The sequence below is a fragment of the Amphibalanus amphitrite genome, unplaced genomic scaffold, assembly GCF_019059575.1.
Source record: "Amphibalanus amphitrite isolate SeventyFive unplaced genomic scaffold, NRLGWU_Aamphi_draft 000830F_arrow, whole genome shotgun sequence".
NCBI lineage: Eukaryota > Metazoa > Arthropoda > Thecostraca > Balanomorpha > Balanidae > Amphibalanus > Amphibalanus amphitrite.
Genome location: NW_024882324.1, coordinates 179,657 through 201,857, shown reverse-complemented (window position 1 = coordinate 201,857; position 22,201 = coordinate 179,657). Strand labels below are relative to the sequence as shown.

Here is a 22,201-nt window from a genome sequence, read left to right as displayed (position 1 = left end):
CCCTACTCCGCCAGTACTGCCGCGTGTGCACGGACTGCGGCGCGCGCACGGTGTACTAACTGACACCCTCCCGGCCTGTCCCGCTACTCCGCCAGTACTGCCGGGTGTGCACGGACTGCGGCGCGCGCACGGTGTACTAACTGACACCCTCCCGGCCTGTCCCGCTACTCCGCCAGTACTGCCGGGTGTGCACGGACTGCGGCGCGCGCACGGTGTACTAACTGACACCCTCCCCTGTCCCCCTACTCCGCCAGTACTGCCGGGTGTGCACGGACTGCGGCGCGCGCACGGTGTACTAACTGACCCCCTCTCCTGTACCCCTACTCCGCCAGTACTGCCGGGTGTGCACGGACTGCGGCGCGCGCACGGTGTACTAACTGACACCCTCCTGTACCCCCTACTCCGCCAGTACTGCCGGGTGTGCACGGACTGCGGCGCGCGCACGGTGTACTAACTGACACCCTCCCGGCCTGCCCCCCTACTCCGCCAGTACTGCCGGGTGTGCACGGACTGCGGCGCGCGCAGGGTGTACTAACTGACACCCTCCCGGCCTGCCCCCCTACTCCGCCAGTACTGCCGGGTGTGCACGGACTGCGGCGCGCGCAGGGTGTACTAACTGACACCCTCCCGGCCTGTCCCCCTACTCCGCCAGTACTGCCGGGTGTGCACGGACTGCGGCGCGCGCACGGTGTACTAACTGACACCCTCTCCTGTCCCCCTACTCCGCCAGTACTGCCGGGTGTGCACGGACTGCGGCGCGCGCACGCCCGGCGCCGGCGTCAGCTCCCGGTGGCACAACACCTACTCTGTGTGCGACTCGTGCTACCAGCAGCGCAACAAGGGCGTCAGCTGCCCCGTGTGCGGCCGCGCCTACCGGCACTTTGCGCAGAAAACCATGCAGCAGTGCAGCGCCTGCCGACGGTGGGTGCCGCCCCGCCCCGCGGGGGAGGGGGTAGAAGAGTCGAAGTCCGCTGGGAGAGGAGGGGTTTCGGTCTGAATTCGTTGCGTCTTGGTCTTCGAGCGCTAGCTGGAGATTACCGTTGTTTCGGCGTATCTGCTGTGGAGCTACTCAATCTTTTCAACACATTTACGTTTGCCATTGTCATGGCTGTCATGTAACGTTATTTACACCGTCACACCATGACTCGGCGCCATGGTGCAGCGCGCAGCTGCCGCCGCTCGGTTCGCCGCTGACCCGCCCGTGGCTCGGCCAGGTACGTGCACACCACCTGTGACCCGGAGGCGGAGCTGGCGGCGGCCGGCGCCGGCTCCTCGGGGCCCTACGTGTGCACCGTGTGCCGCACCGGCGGGCCGCCGCCCTCCGCAGACACCTCCCTGGACGGACACGACGCCGGCGACGCGTCCCAGTCGTCGAGCGGCGCCGCGCACCACTTCCACTTCGTGAGTGTCGGAACTCGGAGGGATGGTGGGGAGGGGCGAGGGAAGGGACTGGGGGTAGGTCAGCAGGACGACTACTGGGTGCTGCACGAGATCGTCCCCAATACCGGCCGAACGTCACCCTCCCAACAGTGTCGCTGCTTAAAGACGTGCTTTGTCCATAGCAGTTCGACAAAGGTATATTTCATGCAGTCGATTGATGCGTCCTTTGTTCCAAAGCACAGACCAACCTCATAATTAAAACACCTTTTATTTAGATATGTGTATTAGTCATGATAATGACCATTATCATGACCATTATCGTGACCATTATCATGACCATTATCATCAATGGTCATGATAAATAACCATTGATCAGTGTTGTTTATGATATGCAAGCTGCTTTGCTCAATCGAATATTCGTCGCGCTCTCAGCAAAGTGCAATCACAATATCCTACACACATGCTTAGCGATATGAAATGTCAAGCGAGACAAACACAAACTCACCAGCAGTGGAACCTTTACTGACCGCTGTCACACTACATATACAATTACCTACTGACATAATCATTAAATAGCTCTATAGCATACAACAATATAAATCGCTATATAGCATCTTACTGGCGATATACTGAGATGGAACTTACATACCTGCTTGAGTTAGCTTTTATAGTTCATGTTTTTTTTTTAAAGAAAACTTGAAGAAGTTATGAAAAAATATCCTTTTAAAATTTAAGGACCTGAGAAACGGAGCAGCTACCCTTTGTTACTAACACCTCGTCTCAATTTTTCCTAAGAAATATGCCCTTTAACTCCTTTCTTTCGTCATCCTGTCATTCCCTCATAGATTCATTTGCTTTCCTGTCGCGTTCCTCTCCTCCCCGTCCCGTCCCTCCGCTCCCCCTCCCCCGTCCCTCGGCTCCCCTCGCCGGTCAGCAGACGCGGCAGCTGCGGCGGCAGCTCTGCAGCATGTAGCCCGGGTTGGCCGTACACTCGCCGCGGCGCGCCCAGTCGGCGCAGTGGCCGTTCCGGTCGGCGCACTGGCCGCAGACCCCACACGAGCGCCGGCAGTGGACGGTCATGTAGCCGGCGTTGGAGCGGCAGTAGCCGGCGCGCGCCCAGCTGCTGCAGTAGTGGTGGCCGTCCGTACAGGCCACGCTCGGCGGCCGTGCCGTGGTGGTCCGCCTCGCCGGCGCGCGAGTCGTGCCCTCTGTCGGCCGCTGGGTCGGCGAGGGCTGAGTGGTGCTGCCTTCCAGTCGACAGGAGGGGTACTCGAGCTTCAGCCGGGCGCTGTCGGAGGCCGCCTGGAAGCCGCTCTGCCGCCGACTGATGTAGGTGTTACCGCAGGGGAATATCTCGGCGACCAGCTGGTGCAGCGTCGGGTCGTACTGCAGCAGCGCCCGGCGCGTGCTGACGTGGTTGTGGATACCGTTCGGGTGCTGACTGTACGCCTCCACGTTGTGGTACTTTTGCACGCCCTCGGCAAAGTACTCGATGTGGTTGGTGGCGGCGTAGGTGTTGGTCCAGAGGCCGCGGCGGAGCGCCGCGCGGTGGGCGGCCTCCAGGCGTCGCTCCCAGTCGGGCAGCGCGTACCGGGCGCCGAGCAGGTGCAGGCCGTGCGCGAACTCGTGCAGCCCGATGTCCTCCGTGTGCCAGCGGTCGGCCGGGTAGCCGTAGTTGAGCAGGTTCTCCTCGCCGATGGTGCAGACGGGCGCGGAGTCTGTGGCGCCCAGGCCGCGCGCCCGGCCGTCCCAGGCCGGCCCCAGGCTGCTGTGCTCGGGGATCTGAGTGGTGCGCTCGGCGCGGCCGATGATGGCCACCCGGCCCCGCCGCCGCCGGTAGCTGTCGCGCACGGCGCGCACGTCGGCGAACAGGAAGCGGACGATGTAGCAGGCGCGCCGGAGTGCGGCGTCGGGCACGCGCGCCGAGCTCAGCACCGGGATGCCGTAGGCCTCGGTGTAGCGCTGGTAGAAGTGGGACAGGCCGAGCTGGCGGCGCACGGCGGCCGGCACGGAGCGCACCACACGGCAGCTGTGGCTGGAGGTGGCCAGATCCGCCAGCGGCGTGTGAATCTGCAGACCGAGGGCGGGGGGGGGGGGGGGGGGAGCGTTCAGCCAGAGGCGCCGGGCTAAATAAGGCTACCAACTGAAATGCAGCGAAGTCACATAGTCATTCAGTGCCCACTTTGGCAGTAATTTCTGCTTCATAAATTTGACACCATGTGTCCTAAGGATGTTTGTTTTTTAGCTGGATCTTTTTTAAAAGTTTAGTTTAGGTTTTTTATCAAAAGTTGTCCTGGAATGACAGTGTACCGTCACTTTCGTTCTATTTTGATGAATAATAAGGTTTTGCGGCAATCGCTGTCAGGAGCACAGTTGTTTGAACTTACCGTGACCTGATATTTACCACACAGTGCGAGCACAAAGACATTAATTTTGAAAATGGTACCGGTAGTCGGAGATAAGAATGGGGACGTAGTAGAGCCCCTTCCCCAGTCGCTGTCGTTACGGAATATCCCCATTCACACGGTTTAATCTCGATATCGGCCTCACCTCCTGATGTGTGTTGTTATCGGCGTATGTGGTGTAGTAGAGTCCCTCGAAGTTGACGTGCTCGGCGCCGCCGTCGGTCGGCCCCTCCGCTGTGCTGGTGTCGTCCGTCTCGTCTTTGTCGTCCTCTGAAGGCGGCGGCTCGTCGAAGCCGGGCGGCGCGCTGAAGCCCGGTAGTAGCTCCACGTCCTGGGGCAGGCGGAGGCTGGCCGGCGCCGGCGGCTCCACGGCGGGCACCGAATCATCATCGCGGGGCGAGAGGGGACGCTCGTCGTCGTCTTTTGCCTTCTTATCGACTTCCTCCGACTCTTCGCCCACGGGTTTGGCCTGCCTGTAATCGACTGCTCGCCTTCGCCTCGAAGTGGCCGAGGTCTGGGGGTGTTTGAAGACGGGTTCCACCGGAGGAGGAAGTCCCGGCGGAGCTGGCTGGTAGGGGACGGGGCTCAGCGCGAAGCCGGGGCCGGGCGGCGGGGGCGCCTCCCCACTGCCCGGTCCTACGGGGAGGAAAGGTGGGGTGAGGGCTGGCGGAGAGACGCCGGAGCTGGGTACTATCGACGGAGCGGCTGACGGCGGTGGAGGTATCACCAGCGATGTCGCCTCCCTCGGCTGCTCGCCGGCCGCTGGAGGGACGGCGGCGGCCCCTCCGAGCAGTGAGAGCAATAGACCCACCAGTGGTAGCAGTGACTGACCCCGGGCCATCCTGTGCTCGCGGGCGATACAGTGCTCTCGGCGACTGACGATCGGCGTCTGCCTGCCTGCTCCGAGACGGTTGTTTTATAGGCCGACACGATCCATACGATTAGTCACCGAGTGACTGCGTCGGTGCATCCGTCCCCCAGCCCCCGAGGCGTGCGTCCAGTGGTGATCTGGAAGACGTTCACACCCCCGGGCCACTCTCAATTGTACCTACCGTCGGTTGTAGCAGAGCGTGGGTAATTGTAGGCTAATTTGTTGTCAGTTCGCGACGGCGGCAAAATGAACTGCGGAATTTCCCGTAAACAGTTTCGGGAATCGACGCCAATTTGGTGATGCATTCGCGCTGTTTTTGCTCCAGTTCTTCGAATCAGGGAGAAGATGAAAATCGATTGGAATTCATTTGGGTGAAACATAACGATATATGTAAATGCCAACAAATTTCAGGTTTTATCGTAGCCTTTGCTATGGAAAGCAAACCACTTTCTTATGGTCAAAATCCAAAGTTTTTACTTTTTCGACATTATTTTGTACAGGTGTTGATTAAGACGTTATATGAATGCATTACCTAGAGACTGTAAAGAAGAGGATCACTCATTCTTACCTGAGAGTGGCGTCGTCGGCTTCATGCTGTGGAAAGAGTGATAACGTATATTGTGCACCCACCGCCGACTATTTCTCGTCGCCCCGCCTCCAACACTGGGGCCGGTGGGACCGACCTCGGCCATCCGTACCGTGTGTCTGCCGCCCGCACCTGCCAAAGGTCACCGGTGGACAGGTGTAGCTACCCGACCCGACCGTGCTGGGCGGGCTATCTGACTCTCATAGTGACACGTTAATAGATTGACACGGTGTTTGTCATGGAAGTATGCACATCGCTAGAAAAACTTCTGATAGCCACTTCTCTGAGGTAATAAGCGTCAGCTGTGATTTACTGTGGCATGACCGCTAGGCGGAAGAGCGTGGTCTAGTAGAGACATTGATCCCGCTGGCTGGCTGATGGTGTCAGTATCTGCGCATCCCGACGCCCCTAATTGAATGTCGGTGACAGAGCTGTCACCGACATTGAGGACACTGTCATGATGCCATTGAGGGGTATCATGGATGTTACAGCTCTGTAACATCCATGATACCCCTCAATGGCACGGTGTCTGGACCCACGGAGGTGCCTACCGTCGACTCAGTGCTCCCCAGTTCGTCAGTGGGCTGATTATTGGAGCGACCGCCTCGCCGGCCGCCGTGCGCCGTGCCTACCGCTGCTGTCGGCCAACCTTTCCCTCTCGATACCCTCCAGTGTGACCGAACGCTGCTGGTAATGAGCGCCTTGCGGGCAGCCAATGCCGCGGGTCGGGGCGGTGGTGTTACCTGTTTGGTGGCCCAGAATCACCGCCTTCATTGTGAACGTTTTTAGGTCTCTTTTTGGCAGTTAATGTACCCATCCAATTCATTTTTTCCCATTTTAATATGTTATGAAAGCTTCCGGTGTCTTTAATGCATGCTCCTTTATTCGAAAGTTCGGTGTCACTTCGGAAAGAAATAATTTGTTTTGTCAATCTATTCGCCCACGTTTCAAACGCTTCGCTAAGCAACAATGGTGCCTCTTATCAACGAAAATTTGTCAGCCCCTCGCTTTGTCTTTTATCACTTCATTCCATGATTCACGCGTCCGTTGCCGTCTCAGGGACCCGTCTCAGTGCCGGGGAGGGGTGGTTGGGGAGAAGGGCGGGGATGCGTCAGCTGTCTCCGGCCGGCCGGTCAAGGTCAGCCGGGTCAGTAGGTCACGTGCCCCCGGGCAGCGTCGGCCGGCCGCGCTGAGTGCACGCCATTGGTGAACAGTAGCGTCTGACCGGCCCCCCGCCTACCGGCTTTGGTATGCTGTTTGTGATTATCGGTAGGAGGTAGGGGGAGGGGTGGTTGACTTTCTGTTTTGTTGTTTAAAAATAAGCGGTATTGACATTGAAAGAAGTCGAAAGCATCCGTTAGCTCACGTAAAAGATCGGTGATGTTTTTCCATTGTTTTTGTTGACAATCATTGACGTTTTTGGTATTCATATGCTGCCTTTTTTATTCGGTCTAAAATTGCAATATTTGAATGCTTAGCTACATTCCAATCTGTCGTGCCGCTGTGGATGACCGACGATCTGTAACCCCGAGTTTTGTTTTGTGTCGTTGTTACTTGCGACTTTTGTTTGGTCAGCTGAACAGCTATTGCAGTTCCAGGCAGCTTCGAGATATTGTGTGCAAAACCTCCCTATGTCATTTTGTCTCAATTTTGTCATATTTTTGTGCATCTCTGTGTCTGAGAGCTTGGCTGACGGTGTTTTCCGCTCCTCTCCGTCAGGGCGAGGAGGGCACGCCCCGCGCCAAGGGTGGCGGGAAGCCGCTCCACCTGGTCAAGAAGAAGCTGGGCATCAAGACTGGCGGCGGCGGCGGCCGGCTGGGCGGTAAGCCGCCGGGCAAGCCGTCCAAGACGGACGTGCTGAAGAAAAAGCGGCTGCCAGACGTGCACCGTAAGCGGGCCTACAAGGCCAAGGTGCGAGGGATGTTCGGCGCGCCGGCCGTGGCGCTCCAGGTGAGGACAGGGGGCGGCCGGCGCCCTGGGGGGGGGGGGGGGCGATACGGCGGGAAGGAGAGGGGGAGCTGCCGGCTCGTTAGTTCTGTGCCACTCTGGTTCTGGCTGTCAATGTCTTTTTACGCTTTTTAGATTTTTACGTGGAAGTTGCGTTTCACCATTTTTGTGTCAGTTGTTTTTGGATCTTGAGCTAGTTTTGGCATTCAAACAGTCGTAACGCTACCTACTGACCTTCCACGCAAACAGCCACAGTGATGAGACCGACTGATATTATTCGGGATCTGTCCGCACCATCGCCGAGTTTCTCTCCGCTGGGACGCCACCGTATCACCTCCCCCGCCCCCGCCCCGACCGTCAGCGTCCGGAGAACCCGGCCGGCGCCGGCGGCGGCTCCTTCTACAAGTCGAACCCCAACGACGACAACCAGATGGTGCTCTGCTCGTCCCGCGACGAGTTCGTGCTGCAGCAGGACGTGTGCGTCATGTGCGGCTCGTTCGGCCAGGACATGGAGGGCCGCGTCATCGCCTGCGCCCAGTGCGGCCAGGCCTACCACCCTTACTGTATCACCATCAAGGTGAGGGATGGAGAGGGACGGGGAGGGGACAGTAAGGGATGGCGGGGGCGGTAGAGGGATGGCAGGGGAATCGGACCGCCACGGCGGTGCGCAGAGTCCGAACACTGGAAAACTGGCGAAATGAAACATCCGATGCGATAGCCCTCTGGTGGAGGCGTTGAACTAGAATCTTTTTCTGACACCCGTGCTTGACGCATGTTTTGCCCAGGAAGCGCAATGTGTAGCCTCTTCGTAGAGATACTTGTTTGTTTTTTTTTACACTCATCGTATGCGCATGTCGAGTAATTCAGAATAGCTGGTAAATCGGCGGCCACTGGTTCCAGTTATGCCATACTGGGTGCCGGTCCGGCGGACTTCTGGTGAAACCGCCGCAGGGTCGCACTTGACGTCGCCTTCCCACTATCGACGGAAGGAGACGAGCGTTTTTGCGCATATTTGGGTCACCTCCTGTGATAAGACAGGCCGGGAATAAAATTGGGACAAAGCATCCAACTTGGCTTAGGTCAAACCTGATATGAAGATGAATGAACACCGAATTTAGGTTACACATTTGCTTTGCCAATGCTTAGGTCAATGACACTTTTTGATTTTCTGGATTTTTCTCGTCTATTTCTTTTTATTCACATTTGTTGGACGAACACTGAACAATGATTGGTACTTGTTAAGCACATTTAAACGACGCATTTTTGGAATGTTATCCGTATGAACCAATACATATTGATGCAATGTCTTGATGAAAAACCGGTGCTAAAAGCTGATTTGACAAATCCTGACGGAACGCCGGCAGCGAAACACTTTGAAACAGGGAAACGCTCTGTTGTCGGTGTTTTGAAATTAACATCGAAGTAGTATGTTCGTCGGTCCGTTCAGACCGTATTTTTTATAACTAAACGTATTTGGCCTCCATTGTTGCGGTCTGATTTTTTTAGCGTGTTCTTTCAGGCATGTTTTTGTTTTGTCGTAGGTATAGTAATTGCTCATATTTAGTGAGTGTGACTAAGTTTGATGAGTGTCCCATTGGACTGGTCCTGATGAGTCACCGATGAATACTCTACTCCGTGGGCGTCTTTGCACGCTGTTTCGGACGCCGCCGCGCGGTCTACACTCAGCAGTCTGTCAGTCAGCCTATCTGTCAGTCTGTCAGCCTGTCTGTCAGTCTGTTCTCAGTAGTATATCTGTCTGTGCGCTGCCCGCCGGCCTGCTGTGATGTGGACGCGCTGTGCAGATAGCACCGCCACTGGATCGCCGGAGGCTGAGAACTGACCGCCCTGATTGCGGCCGCCGGCGGCGGCTCTGTTGTGGCCGGCGCCCCAGCGTGACTCGACTGCGTGTGCGTGGGCTGCGCAAATCAGCGGCGTTACGCATCGACACTGGACGCCGCCCACAGCTAAAGCCCCGTGACCTGCTGAGTGACACACGGGGCCGTGTGGGACGACTACTTCCTGAGTCTGAATCTGTCTCCGGGGGTGACATTTTGGGAACTGATTCATAATCTTTGGTCGGACAGCAGTGACTTACAAGGTCCTTCTTATGAATTTATGATAACATGATATTGTAAGAGTGCTCAAGCCTCAACATATTAAAATATGGGCATTGATGTCAGAAATACACCACCTATTGCTATTTTGAGCATTTGTAATTGTAATGATCCTCGAATGCCGGTTGCTCGTCACCAGATGTCCTGTATCGTGCCTCCCGATGTGCAAGCTGCTAGGAATAGTGGCATATGATCCCCGGCACTTCGTGCGGCTCCGATTGCTGTGCTTTCCGCTGGGGCGACGTTGATGCTGTGTCGGACTTTTATCAGAGACCGTGCACAAAGAGCCGTCCGTCCGTGACCTGATCTGCCGCCTTATGCCCACCCAGTCCCCCGGCCGGCCGGGTGGTCCGGGCGCTCCCCTGCTCCCTGTGAGCATTTCTCCGACTCCTGACATCACCGGGCCCTCTGCGGAGCGGATCCCCACCTCCTCTGCGGCCGCAGTCGGCCCGTTAGTGTCGTATTGCCCTACCGTGGTCGATGCGCAGTATGACCGTGCAGATAAAACGATACCTTGCGGCCCCTGATACCCCGCGCGGTCAGAAAATCCACCCAGGTGACGTAGCGATCCCGTCTGAGACGCAGTGCCGCTGCCGCCTGTTCGCTGTTGTCATTCCGCGCTATGTTGCCCTTCCGGTGGTTCGGTGCAACTAAAAAATAATCCTGGTGGTCAGGCGTTACGTCTTATACATACAATCACCGAAATGAAGACATAGGGTGGCATCCTTGTACCTTGCTTGTACCCTGTGTTTGAAATGATCAAGCGTGTCTAGGTTACTGGTTTCCAAGTCGGAGATGATTATTGCATACTTAAAGCCCGTCATATTTACTATAATGAACATTCAGTACCCTAATGTTGAAAGGCTCAAAGTTTGCTTTCTCCAAAGAAAAGGAGATATTACTGTGAGTTATTCACCACTGTACCACTCATTCACCGCACTGCTCTTACGTTCACCACGTTTTGCCATATTGGTGGTTGCAGAGCTACTATAGTTCAGCGGTTCGCGGTGACCGATTATAATGTGGCCGTCGTGCCATAGTTCTGTATGTCGAACAGTGCACTATTTGACGGCGCTCTGAGACCGTGTGCGGCGTGTCCTCTCGACAGGTGAATAAGGTGGTGCTGGAGCGTGGCTTCCGCTGTCTGGACTGCACCGTCTGCGAGGGCTGTGGCCAGAAGAACGACGAGAGTCGACTGATCCTGTGCGACGAGTGCGACATCTCGTTCCACACGTACTGCATGGACCCGCCGCTCGACTACGTGCCGCACGGCGGATGGAAGTGCCAGTGGTGAGCAGCGAGGGATGGGAGACGGGGCCGGGAGGGGGAGGGATCTCATGGGTAACGGATGGGCAGGACGGGAGACTGTTTCACTCTGAGTTGTGGTTTTGAATGGTTTGCTATAACTGCTCATATGTTTATTTGTTTCTGTTTATGTCTGTTGATTTCCAGAACATCGTCCTCACTCATTCACAAAACATCGTTTTCGCCTTATTTCTGTAACCAGGTGCGCGGTGTGCGTCCACTGCGGCTCTCAGTCTCCGGGCGGCGAGGGCTGCACCTGGCTGGACAACTACACCATGTGCGGCCCGTGCGGCTCGCTGACGCGCTGCGCCACCTGCCAGGAGCCCTACCAGGACGGCCAGCTCATCATCGAGTGCGCCCAGTGCCTCAGGTAGGGCGGGGGCGCAGGGCGCCGGTGGTGATGTTCCTATTGACGCTGACTGGCTGCGGCGTCTATGGACGCAGTCCCGATCACCACAGCTCCCTCTAACTGTCTGTGCTCTGCTGCACCGCCAGGTGGAGTCACGCGGCGGACGATTTCATCCACACTGAGGAGGACGCCGAGGTGTGCGCCACCATGGGCTACACGTGCACCCGGTGTCGGCCGGCCGACGAGCCGCCGCCGCACATGCAGCCATCCGTCGACGCCTCCATCGTCGAGCCCGACAGCCCCGCGGAGAAAAGTACGGAGCCACGTGCCGCGAGAGAGGGAGAGGGGCTGGTGAGGGAGGGGTGGGCTTCTAGGGATAATTCAGTCGTGGTATAGTCGTGTTTTTTCGCAGTTATATGATAATGACTTAACATGTTTTATTTGTCTATCGCTTACACGTGCACCGCATGTGAACTATCTGGTTGAAGCCAGAGCTGCTATATAACTATGTCCCTGCCACTATGTGGATGCACTCACTGCAGCTGCCTACCGCTGACTTGGTGTATTGGTGCTCTCTGAGCTGCCAACCCGCAGCCGCTCACCCGCCTCGTTCCCTTCCCCGCAGAGCCGGAGCAGTGGCGGCCGTCTGAGCGGTTCTTCGTCATGGACAACGTGTACGTCTCCGACACGGGCTACAAGGTCATCCAGGGGCTCACCATCGAGCCGGCCAAAAAGAAAAAGAAGCGTGTTGACTGCAAGGGCGACGGCAGCATCTCGGCGGCCATTGACAGTGTGCTGGGCAGTGAGTCATGGGGATCCACGGCAGGGAGGGGGGGGGGGGTGCTTTGACTAACAGAGGACATGGGTCTCTGTTTGGCACATAAATTATCCAGCGATGGAACTCTTATATATTTCGTGAATGCAGTGTTTGAATGGAACGAGTTTTTTGTGGCGAACTGCTCGAGTTCTTTTGCCGTTAACATATATGAGTTAGAACGCTACATTGCCCCGGAAGGTGACACGCTTCCCCTCGGTCCGCCCGCAGCCACCTCGATGCTGGAGGAGCCGGACGAGCCGGAGCCTGTGGCCGAGTCGGCCGCCCAGTCGGTCTGGAAGGACGGCATGGTGCTGCCGCCCAAAGAGGACGGCTCACCGCCCGACCTACCAGACGGATTCACCATGACTCGGCTCGAGTCCGGCGACTACGTCATCAGAAAGAAACGACAGCGCAACATGCAGAAGATCGGCGTCGGCGGATTCTACGTGAAGGCGCGCGGCCCCAAGATCCTGAACATGAAGGACGAGGAGGAGCGTCAGGAGGCGGCGGCGGCGGCGGCGCAGGCGGCGGCCGCCTCGGCTCTGGCGGCGGCCACGGCGGCGGCCGAGGGCGGCGGCGGGCCTTCGCTGACCCCCGGCACCCCGGTCACACCCACAGAGGACGGACAGAGTACGGCCGCCGCCGCCGACACCGCCTTCGCCGTGCCCGGGGACAAGCCAAAGAAGAAGGCCGTGCGCCGCAACAAGAAGTACAAGCTGATCGAGGCGTACCCGCTGTACCTGCAGGAGTCGTTCTTCGGCAAGGAGCTGATCGACAGCTCGCGGGAGGCCAAAATGTCGGAGAGCGAGGAGGAGCGCGAGGAGCCGCCGGCCGAGGACGAGGCTGACGAGGAGGAGCAGCCCGAGAAGGAGTTCACACTCCAACTCTCCAAGGTAGGTGTACGGAGTACGAACGTCACCAGCTACTGTGTGTCGGCTGAGCGAGTCTCTCCCAGCTAGGTATCCTAAAATGGCGTGATGATAACATTGTGGGATATAAATGTGACAAATCCAGTAGGTAGATCGAGGACGCATTTAAAATATTCGCTCTCTGTTTCACCGTGTACGGCCACGTCCTTAGGTCATTCGTCTTGCGTTGTTCTCAGCCTTCCTTTCTACACCACCCGACTGCCCGACTACGCTCTGACGTCTGACGCCTCGGTCTGTGTGTCCTCAGGCCGAGCGGGACCTGGTGCGCGAGGCTCAGGAGCGCAGGGAGACTGAGGAGCGACTCCAGCAGGAGCAGGAGGCCTCCAGCAAGGAGCTGGCTGCCGGGACCGGCGCCGGCGGCGACGCCAAGTCGGATAAACTGAACGAGGTGAGCTGAACCTCTAGGTGGAATAGTAACGTAATTATTTTTCCAATGCGTCGTTCCTAGTCTAGCGGCTGCTATGAAACGTTCTTCACTGTCTTGGCCCTGCCTTCAGGCCTGTCGTACTGCTAGTTAACTGTTTCAACCTTTTACTCAAACTTTAGGTACCTTCCAAGTACTGACCGCACCTCCCTCGACACCGTGTCCACAGACTGACGACGACGGCGAGGACGCGCTCAACGACATCTTCCCCGGTCTGGGCGCCGACCTGGAGGGCGACCTGGTGGACACCATCCTCAACGAGGACGAAAACGCTCTGGGCGAGCACCCGGACCTGGAGGACATCGCCGACTCGGAGCTGGCCAACATGTCCGGAGACGACGCCGAGGGCGGCGCCAGCAAGGACGAGCTCTCCGAGCTGCTGGACGGCCCGTGGCCGGAGAGCTTCGAGTCGATGGTGACCGGGCTGCCCAACATGGACGGTCAGGACGTGGAGGACCTGCTGAAGGACACACTGGAGGTGACGCCGCAGCAGGTGGCGGCGCAGCACCAGCAGCAGCAGCAGCAGCGGCAGGCGCAGCTGGCCCAGCAGCGGCAGCTGCAGCTGGCCCAGCAGCAGCAGCAGCAGCAGCAGCAGGCGGAGCAGGCGCGGCCGGCGCTGCCGCCGCCGCCGGGGATGCCGCCGCCGGCGCAGCAGCTGCAGCTGATCCGCGCGCCGCTGCAGCACCCGCAGCAGCCGCTGGGCGCGGCCGTCCGGTTTCGCGCGCCGCCGCCGCAGCAGCAGGCCATGGTGGCGGGCGCCGGGCCGGCCCCCCTGCCGCACATGGCACAGTTTGGACAGGAGCACGGGTGAGTGACGCCGCGCGGTGGCTGGACTGCCGCAGCAGCTGCGACTGCTGGAATTAGTGGTCTATATTTTTTTTTAGCGACTACTGCTTTAACGTCTGCGTAATTTGATCACAGTTCGGCTAACTGTTCGTCTTGTCTCGCCTCTTTTCGTTTATTACGGCCTCCGCCTTTAGATGATTTTTAACCCTCGACACTCAGGAAGTCAAGATAGAAATGGGCGCGATGTAGCCTCGTAGCTGGTGCGCCCTGTCACTCCAAATCATCATCATAGTTAGTTCTGCTCGTCAGCTGTCGTCGTTTTGGCAGCGACAGTTTGGGATTACCCCATACACTGACCGCTGGTCGCCGCCCGTTGCAGAGGCCAGTTTGGCGAGTTCGCGGACCGGCCGCAGTCGGGTGAGATGGCGTGGACGGGCGCCGGCGCCGTGGCCCGTCCGGTGGCCGGCGCCTCCGGCACTCAGCCGCCGCCGGGCGCCACCAGCGAGTCACAGACGTACAACCAGCGCAACCTGGCCAAGTGGGAGCACGACATGAGCCTGGGCGAGGCGGCCACCATCTCACCGGTGCTGTACGCCAACCACAAACACCCCGAGCTGCTCACTGAGTTCCCAGGTACGGAGGCGGAGCGTGGCAACTGTCTGCCGTCCGGCGATCAGCTAGGTATGGCCTGAATGTTCCAAATGGCTTGTTTCATTGACTTGTCGAGAGGTTGCGTCCCTGATATTACCGCAATGATCCGCCGCCGCACTCCGTAATGATCTGTCCTGATGTCTGACGTCCCCTGTCCTCTGCGTGCCGGCAGCCGTGGCCGATCGAGTCCGGCAGATCATGAAGATATGGCGCGCCCTCTCGCCCGAGAGCAAGCAGCCCTACCTGCAGAAGGCCAAGGACAACCGCTCCGCCAGCAAGGTAAGCAGCGTGGTCTGGAGAGCGAGTACCTGGCGAGATTATACGCGCGCGGTGTGTTGGATTCGCCGAGCACCCCAGTGCTTGCGGGGTTCCCGGGGGCCCTTACGAGCTGTGTTTGTTGTGACGGTGACTTACCGGCTCGCTGGAGCGGCGCCGGGTGTCTGTCGGCCGCCCGTCGGCAGTGTGTGTGTGGTGTGGTTTGACTGACCGTCCCGGCAGTGAGGACCTGTCCGGCCGCGCGGCGGTGACCCGACCCGCAGGCTGTCTGTGCGGGACCGGCCGCTGCGCCCCGCCCGTCCCCGCGCTCGCAGTCCGCTACCAATGACGTTTCGTTTCGCAGTCCAAGCAGGGCGGTGTGGTGCGGGCGCCGGCCGCCCCCGCCGCCGCCGCCCCCGCCGCCGCCGCGGTGTCGGCGCCGGCCTCGGAGAGCAGCGCGCAGGTAGATTCGGGCGACTCGCCGCCGCCGGCCGAGGTGGTGGCCGGCGCGGCCGCACTAACCCCGCCGGCCGCTGGTGACGGGGCGTCTGCACAGGTTGGCTCGCGGCCGCTCGCTGTAACTGGCCTGGGTGCCGGTCGGTGGGGTGTGTGACTGTGTATGTTCCGGGTGTGGCCGCGCATGCCGCTCGGTGCGCAGCCCCCTCCCCTGGCTGGCTGTGCCGCGCTGCGGGGCGTACTCTAACACCGGCCGGCCGGCTGGCATGGGCTCACTGTGCGACCGCCGGCAGCTTGGCACCATCCCCGCGCGCCGCCGCCTGAATGTCGGGTGTGGGTCGGCCCGGGGTGGCTCCGGGCGCCAGTCGATCGGACCGGCGCCACTGGTGTGTGCAGAATGAGTGTACTTATAGCTCTCCGTGTCTCCGTAACCCGTCCGCGCTGACCACTGGGTGGAGTGTGCGGCACCCAGCACTCATTGGTGGTTCATTTACGTCGGTTAACGCTCAGTGTAATGTTGCCGTTTTGCTGTTTTCTCTATGTTAGTGTTAAGCGATATCTGTTTGCTCATCCGGCGCAATCATACCTCGCTTTCCTAATGTATTTCGGTGTGACTGTTTTGCTGGTAAGAGCTGTCAACATGTAGTTGTTTCAATCGATGAATTGTTGATAGTTGTGTTTAAGTTGTCGGTATCGCTGAGCTGTGTGGCAGTGTTTAATCCGCTGACCGTGTTCGGATATGGGTGTCTGCCGGTCCCGCCGCCACTGCCCGGCGGCTGTGCCCGCTGACTGCACAGTGTCTATAGTCTGCCCGCGGTGGAGGGTCGTCTCTGAGCGCCCGCGCCATTCCCGTCCGCTGACGCTCCGTCCGCGCCCCTAGGAGGCCGTTCAGCACCGGCCCACCACGCTGCAGACCAACGAGCAGCAGTGGCGGCAGATGCAGGCGCTCCGTCAGCAGCAGGCGCAGCAGCAGGCGCAGCAGCAGCAGCAGGTCCAGCAGTCCCAGCAGCAGCACATCCAGCAGCAGCAGCAGCAGCACATCCAGCAGCAGCAGCAGCAGCAGCAGCAGAAGATACACCAGCAGCAGCACCCGCAGGGACAGCAGCAGCTGCACCAACAACAGCAGCCGCAGCCAGTGCAACAGCAGCTGCACCAGCAGCAGGCTCAGCAGCAGCAGCAACCGCAGGGTCAGCTGCAGCAGCAACAGCAGCAGCAACTGCTTCTTCAGGAGCAGCGACAGCAGGCCCAAGGTGAGAGCGTTGGTATGACGTGGTGGATTGAAGCTAGGTTAGAGTAACTAACCCCTGTGCCACATTGCTGAGCTGTCGTATGACTGCCAATGTGTTCGATAGTGTATGGTGGTTGCATTGATCTCAGCTGACTGAGTTTGGTTACCTGCGGCGGCAGCGGCGGCGATAGCTCTGGTGCAGCGGCAGCTGGAGGAGGACATTCCCACTTCGCTGCAGAGCAGGCCGCCCCAGCAGCAGCAGCAGCAGCAGCCGCAGCAGCAGCTGCACGTCACCACCGCCGCCCAGCAGGTGAGTTCGGCTGAGCACAGGGCCACGGAAGATATAAGTATATCTTCCGAGCAGATCTGCCGGGTGGGCTATTCTGGGTTCAGTTTAATAAAGGGCTGTTAGTTCCAGGCGCTGTGGGCCATGTCTGTGTGATGCGACTGTAGAGTAGTTTGCCCTCGGAGGAGGAGTCACTGGCCGGCCCGGTTCGCAGGAGTCGCCGATGGGCCATCCTCACATGTCTCCTCACATGTCCCCGCGTGCCCTGCCGTCCCCGTCCGGCCCCAGTCCCGGCCCGAGCCCCGGTCTGAGCCCCGGCCCCAGTCCCGGCCCCAGTCCCGGCCCGGGCCCCGGCGCGCCGGCCGCCGTCCCCAGCCCGTTCGCCGTCCGGCCCGGCCAGGCGGACCCGTTCATGCAGCTGGGCGGCCCGTCGCGGCCCGGCCAGCCGGCCGACGGCGGAGAGCTGGCGCTGGCCCGACAGCAGCAGCTGCGCGAGCTGCTCCAGCGACAGCAGCAGCAGCAGCAACAACAGCACCACGGTGGGTCAGCGCGCCCGCGGGTCAACTTATCGATCACAGTCATACAGGCTGAAGATTGCTTAACTACAACATTCGCTACACTCGCTTAATTACAGTCGCCCGGCAGGCATTTGTGAGACGCTGGGACAACCTGTGGATAAACATGTTTAACTTGAGAATGGGCCCAGTCTTCAAACTAGTGACCGTAGCAAATGCTGAGGACTGCACTCTGTCAGATATTGCACTCTGTGTGAGATATTGTTCCTGCCGCCACTGTGCTGGCGGCTCCTGCGTTCGTTTTCTGACCCCCACGCCGCCCCGTCAGGCTCTGCGCGGGCGGCGCTGCCGCACCACGGCCAGCCGTTCCGACAGCCGCTGCCGCCGCAGCAGCGCCAGCCGCGCATGATGCAGCTGATCGTGCAGCAGCGGCTGCAGGCGCAGCAGCAGGCGCAGCAGCGCGCGGCAGGTGGGTGTGCGCAGACGCCACGGGTGTGACACTGGCACTGACACCGACACTGACACTGGCACTGGGACCGGACGGACGGACTGACACGGGATGGACGGGGCGTGACATTGACACTGGACGCATACCCTGATGAGGTTCTGTGTTGAACCGTGGAGGCTTCAGTGATGGCAATGAGACGGCTGTCACGAATGCAAACACCATGCGACGGAGACTAAACATGGGTGCAGCTTCTGGAGGCGAAGTGACTAACTTGATATACCGGGGCTTTGCTAAGTTTACTTTATGTGAGGTGTGCTTACCGCGTCATAACAAATGCGTTGTATTCAATGCATATTATAAGAGACACTTTTTGGGCGCTTTGAATTATTCGGCTAACACCGTAATGTCCAATGGCAGGGTTGATGTTTGGTATTCCGTGTCCTGGCTGCCTGTTCTAACAGAAATCCAGGCGTCCAACCCGCGGACTGTCTGCCGTTCCTGGGTGTCTGTAACTGGCTGTCTGGCTAGACAGGGACAGGCTGTCTGTGTAGGGAGTGTGTCTGTATGGCGCCGTTTGGAGCCGGCCTGGCTGACCTGCGCTGCACCGGCCCGGTCTCACTGACCTCCACTCCCCAGCCGGAGGGCACATGATGCCTCCTCACCGCCGGGCGGAGATGGTGGCCGGTATGTGGGGGCCGCCCCCGCCGCCCCCGCCCCCGCCGCCGCCGCCTCCTCCTGCGCCGCCGGCGGCCTCCACCCACTCGGAGTCGTTCCACGCGCCCGGCCCGTTTCCACAGGAAGGTAGGGGGCCGCCGCCCGCCGCCCGGCCGGTCGGTCGGCTGCATGGCCTCCGCTTGTCACACCGCACGACGACCGGCCGCCGCCAGCCCGGCACGCCTGATCGTGTTTTCTGTTTGTTTTTGTTTGTTCGTTTTGTGTTTGTTTGTTTGTTTGTTTGTTTGTTTGTTTGTTTGTTTGTTTGTTTGTTTTTATTTGTTTGATTTCATGCTTGGCTTGCCTTTTCGATATTGTTTTGTCGCACGCTGTTTGTTATTGTTTGCTTTTTGTTGCTTGATTTTACTAGACGTGTTGATATTTCTTTTTTTGTTTGCAGTGCGTAATATTTTCGTTACAGTGGGCTCTTTGCCGTGCGCTATATTTAGATCTGTAAATGTAGACTGTTTTGAATCCACCTAACGTACATTTATAACCGACTCAAAGTAAGTTTGACATCTTACCTGTAGGACGATTGTGAGCCGTATCGCAGTCGGTGTTCATACCTTAGAGAAGTTTATACAGAGTTGCAGTGCTTTGCCACTTGCCGAGCTATCTGGAATCTGATTAGAAAACAGGCACGGACCTTTTGTCCGTTTTCATGTGTTGTGGCTTGACTTTGTTTCTGTATATATGGATTACACTCTTTTGTTGTGCCTCACCTGCTATTCTTTCTACTCGCCGAGGCAGATCCGGCCGCACTTTTCCACCCGCTCGACCCCTCCCCCCCCCAGCACTCCCCAGCATCCGCCGTCGTTCGCCGCAGCCGACGTGTGCCGCGATACCGCTTGCATTGCTCTACCGTGCTGTGCTTCGCAGGCATCTGACATTATGCATATATTTGACATTTCTCGCATGAGTGTCCAGTATAAGCAGAGTTAAAAAATTCCGTCAGGTCAGAGTCTGGTGTCGCCCCTGTGTGTGTGTGCGCTCGGTCTGACGCTCGGTCCGTGTCCCTCCCAGCTCCGGTAGGCTCCCCGGCGGTGACGTCCCCGGCTCCGAGCTCCGGCCCGAGTCCGTCCGTGGGACCAGCGGCCGCGGCGGGCAGCCCGGTGCCGGCACCGACCGGGGCAAGTCAGCCGCCGGCCTCCCCGCAGCAGCAGCAGCAGCAGCAGCAGCAGCAGCAGCAGCAGCAGCAGCAGGCGCAGCAGCAGCAGCAGCAGCAGCAGCAGCAGGCGCAGCTACATCAGCAGCAGCTGCAGCAGCGACAGCAACAGCAGCTGCAGCAACAGCAACTACAGCAACAGCAGGCTCAGCAGCAGCAGCAGCAGCAAGCTCAACAACAGCAGCAGCAAGCTCAGCAGCAAGCTCAGCAACAGCAACAGCAGGCTCAACAGCAACAGCAACAACAACAGCAACAACAACAAGGGGTCCAGCCTGCGCAGCAAATAAAACAAGAGCAGCAGCGGCAGCAGCAGGAGGAGCCGGCTGCGGCTGCCGAGGATAAAACAGACGGCGACGAGGATGATGAACTTCTCGGTAAGGTTATTCACAGTCTCTGTTTGGCCGAAATTATCACTGATGAATTATCGTGAAAGTGATGCGAGACACTGCATTTGGTGTTTTTTGCTTTAATGCATGACGTCACCACCCATGTCTTGCTTCGTTCGCAGGAATCGGGGACGACTTTAACCTGCTGAACTACGCTCACCCGGAGCTGGGGGAGCACAAGACTGTCCTGGAGCTGGTGGGTGAGGAGCAGGAGCAGGAACAGGAGCAACAGCGCGGCGCGGCGGCCGCCGCAGCTGCCGCAGCCGCCGCCGCCGCAGCCGCCGCCGCCTCGGCCGTCAGCTCGGCGGCCGCCACCACGGCCGGGCTCCGGCCGGGCGCCGGCATGTCCGCGGCGGCGGTGGTGTCCGCGGGGGCGGTGTCCGCGGCCGGAGCGATGTCCGGAGCGGTGTCGGGAGTCAGCTCGGCAGCGGCGCTCCACACTGCGCCCGCAGTGGTCAGCGCCGCCGGCGGGATGCAGCAGCACAGGTGGGGAGCCGAGCCGGCGGTCGGGACCGGTCAGTGGCGTGCTGGCAGGCTGTTCATTGTTCGCTTATCATTTTCTTAGTCCAGTTAGCTTATTGCAACATCGTTTGTAATAATCGACGCGTTCAAACTTGAAATTGTTTATAATGTGACAGAAAAATCTCACTCGCTGTTAATACCGAGATGCTGTCATCCTTAGCCGTCCGTTGGTTTCTGACGTATCTCTGACCCGGCTGCCTCTCCCCCGTTTGTTAGGCCGGTGATGATGACCCAGCAGCAGGTCGGGGTCGGCCCTGCCGCCGCCGCCGGCGCCGCCGCCGTGGGCCACCCGGCGGGCCCGCCGCGGCCGCCGCCCCACGGCGCCATCCCGGTACACCGCCCGCTGCCGCCTGGCCAGCCGACCATGGGCGTGCCGGCGCACGGCACGGTGGGCTACGCCTCTGGAGTTCGCCCGCCGCCGTACCCTGGCCGCGTGCCGCCGCCGTACCAGCCGAGCGGCGAGCGCAAACCGGCCCTGCTGCAGGTGGGCACGGCAATAAGAAAGGTGGGACGCGGCGGATATAATGAGCAGAGACTGAGCTGTCATATGAGCCGCGTGGTCATCAGAATATGGCCTAAGATCTTGTCGGATTGTATCAAGCATGTGTGTTTTCGACATCGTTTGGAAGCTGAATCATCAAGTGCACGTGGTTGTGACTGTTGTGTGTTGCTATTCTCTTTCTAGACTGGTCTTCCTAGTTCTGTGGACTGTGTCCCCGCGTCTGGTCTGACTGTGTCCCCTCGCGGGACAGGAGCAGCCGCTGCTGCTGGCTGACCTGTGGTCTGTCCCCCCCCCCTGCTGAGGTCTGACTGTGTCCCCTCGCGGGACAGGAGCAACCGCTGCTGCTGGCTGACCTGTGGTCTGTCCCCCCCCCCCCTGCTGAGGTCTGACTGTGTCCCCCCCGCGGGACAGGAGCAGCCGCTGCTGCTGGCTGACCTGCTGGAGGAGGAGAAGCGCGAGCAGCAGCGCCAGCAGCCGGCCGCCGGCCAGCCGCCGCACCAGCTGCACGCGCAGCAGGTGGCTGCCGACGCCGAGTACAAGCCGGAGGGGCTGGCGGCGGGGGCGGCCGGCGGGCCGCAGCCGCCGCAGCCACAGGCCATGGCCAGACGTGAGTCAGGGCCACGTGACCGCTGATGGTACTGGGGCACGGCCGACCTGGCTGATTGGCGATAATATGCAGTTAGCTACCATTTTTATCGGTGGCGTTTTCTGACCTCGTGGTATTTTGACATTGGTGTGTTTGTCATTGACCTTTTTGTTTGCGCCAGTCATTCGGCATCCGATGTTTCTCAGTGCGTTTATCGCCCCTCTCTTTACCATTTGCTCAACTTTAACCGCTACCCCTGTCCGGGTGCCCCTGACCGTCACTCCTTGTCAGCCCGACTATCGCGAACACCCCGTGTCCCCTAACACCCACCCGTGTCCCCTAACACTCACCCTGCCCGCCCCGCCAGCCGAGTACGCGGTGACGTCTGGCGCGTCGCTGGGCGGCCACCCGTCAGCCGGCGGCCAGCTGTACCAGGGGGTGACCGGTGGTGGCCTGCAGCAGCGGCCGGCTATGGCACTGCAGCAGGGCCGGCCGGCGCAGCACGACCCCGGACTGCACCCAGGTCCGTGGGACGGGCTGATTGAACGGGGGGAGTGAGACGAGTCCATCAGTG

The 22,201-nt window shown here is 59.5% G+C and overlaps 2 protein-coding genes across 2 annotated transcripts in view; one reads left to right on the top strand and one right to left on the bottom strand.

The window, feature by feature from the left end:
* The window catches only part of LOC122366781 (histone-lysine N-methyltransferase 2D-like), a 48,812-nt gene that overhangs the window by 7,010 nt on the left and 19,601 nt on the right, over positions 1-22,201 (top strand). The window contains exons 8-31 of the mRNA XM_043339371.1: positions 731-921; positions 1,215-1,401; positions 6,962-7,192; positions 7,551-7,766; positions 10,412-10,593; positions 10,811-10,978; positions 11,104-11,270; positions 11,583-11,759; positions 12,003-12,667; positions 12,951-13,091; positions 13,297-13,934; positions 14,293-14,546; positions 14,737-14,843; positions 16,156-16,310; positions 17,078-17,328; positions 17,633-17,773; positions 18,214-18,260; positions 18,472-18,489; positions 19,602-19,640; positions 19,768-20,005; positions 20,140-20,503; positions 20,756-21,023; positions 21,453-21,648; positions 21,995-22,150. Of these exons, the coding sequence (XP_043195306.1) occupies positions 731-921; positions 1,215-1,401; positions 6,962-7,192; positions 7,551-7,766; positions 10,412-10,593; positions 10,811-10,978; positions 11,104-11,270; positions 11,583-11,759; positions 12,003-12,667; positions 12,951-13,091; positions 13,297-13,934; positions 14,293-14,546; positions 14,737-14,843; positions 16,156-16,310; positions 17,078-17,328; positions 17,633-17,773; positions 18,214-18,260; positions 18,472-18,489; positions 19,602-19,640; positions 19,768-20,005; positions 20,140-20,503; positions 20,756-21,023; positions 21,453-21,648; positions 21,995-22,150 (5,197 nt within the window). The remainder of the gene's footprint in view (positions 1-730; positions 922-1,214; positions 1,402-6,961; positions 7,193-7,550; positions 7,767-10,411; positions 10,594-10,810; positions 10,979-11,103; positions 11,271-11,582; positions 11,760-12,002; positions 12,668-12,950; positions 13,092-13,296; positions 13,935-14,292; positions 14,547-14,736; positions 14,844-16,155; positions 16,311-17,077; positions 17,329-17,632; positions 17,774-18,213; positions 18,261-18,471; positions 18,490-19,601; positions 19,641-19,767; positions 20,006-20,139; positions 20,504-20,755; positions 21,024-21,452; positions 21,649-21,994; positions 22,151-22,201) is intronic.
* Positions 2,069-4,793, bottom strand: LOC122366774. The gene is made up of 2 exons (XM_043339340.1): positions 3,931-4,793; positions 2,069-3,450 (listed from the first exon to the last, which is right to left on the bottom strand). Exons 1-2 carry the CDS (start codon positions 4,624-4,626, stop codon positions 2,311-2,313), a joined length of 1,836 nt encoding a protein of 611 aa, XP_043195275.1. The 5' UTR covers positions 4,627-4,793; the 3' UTR covers positions 2,069-2,310.

Coding starts and splice junctions, on each gene's coding strand:
- LOC122366774 (XM_043339340.1), bottom strand. CDS start 4,626: ATGGCCCGGGGTCAGTCACTGCTACCACTGGTGGGTCTATTGCTCTCA. Junction 3,451..3,930: donor ATAACAACACACATCAGGAG/GTGAGGCCGATA, acceptor CTCGGTCTGCAG/ATTCACACGCCGCTGGCGGA.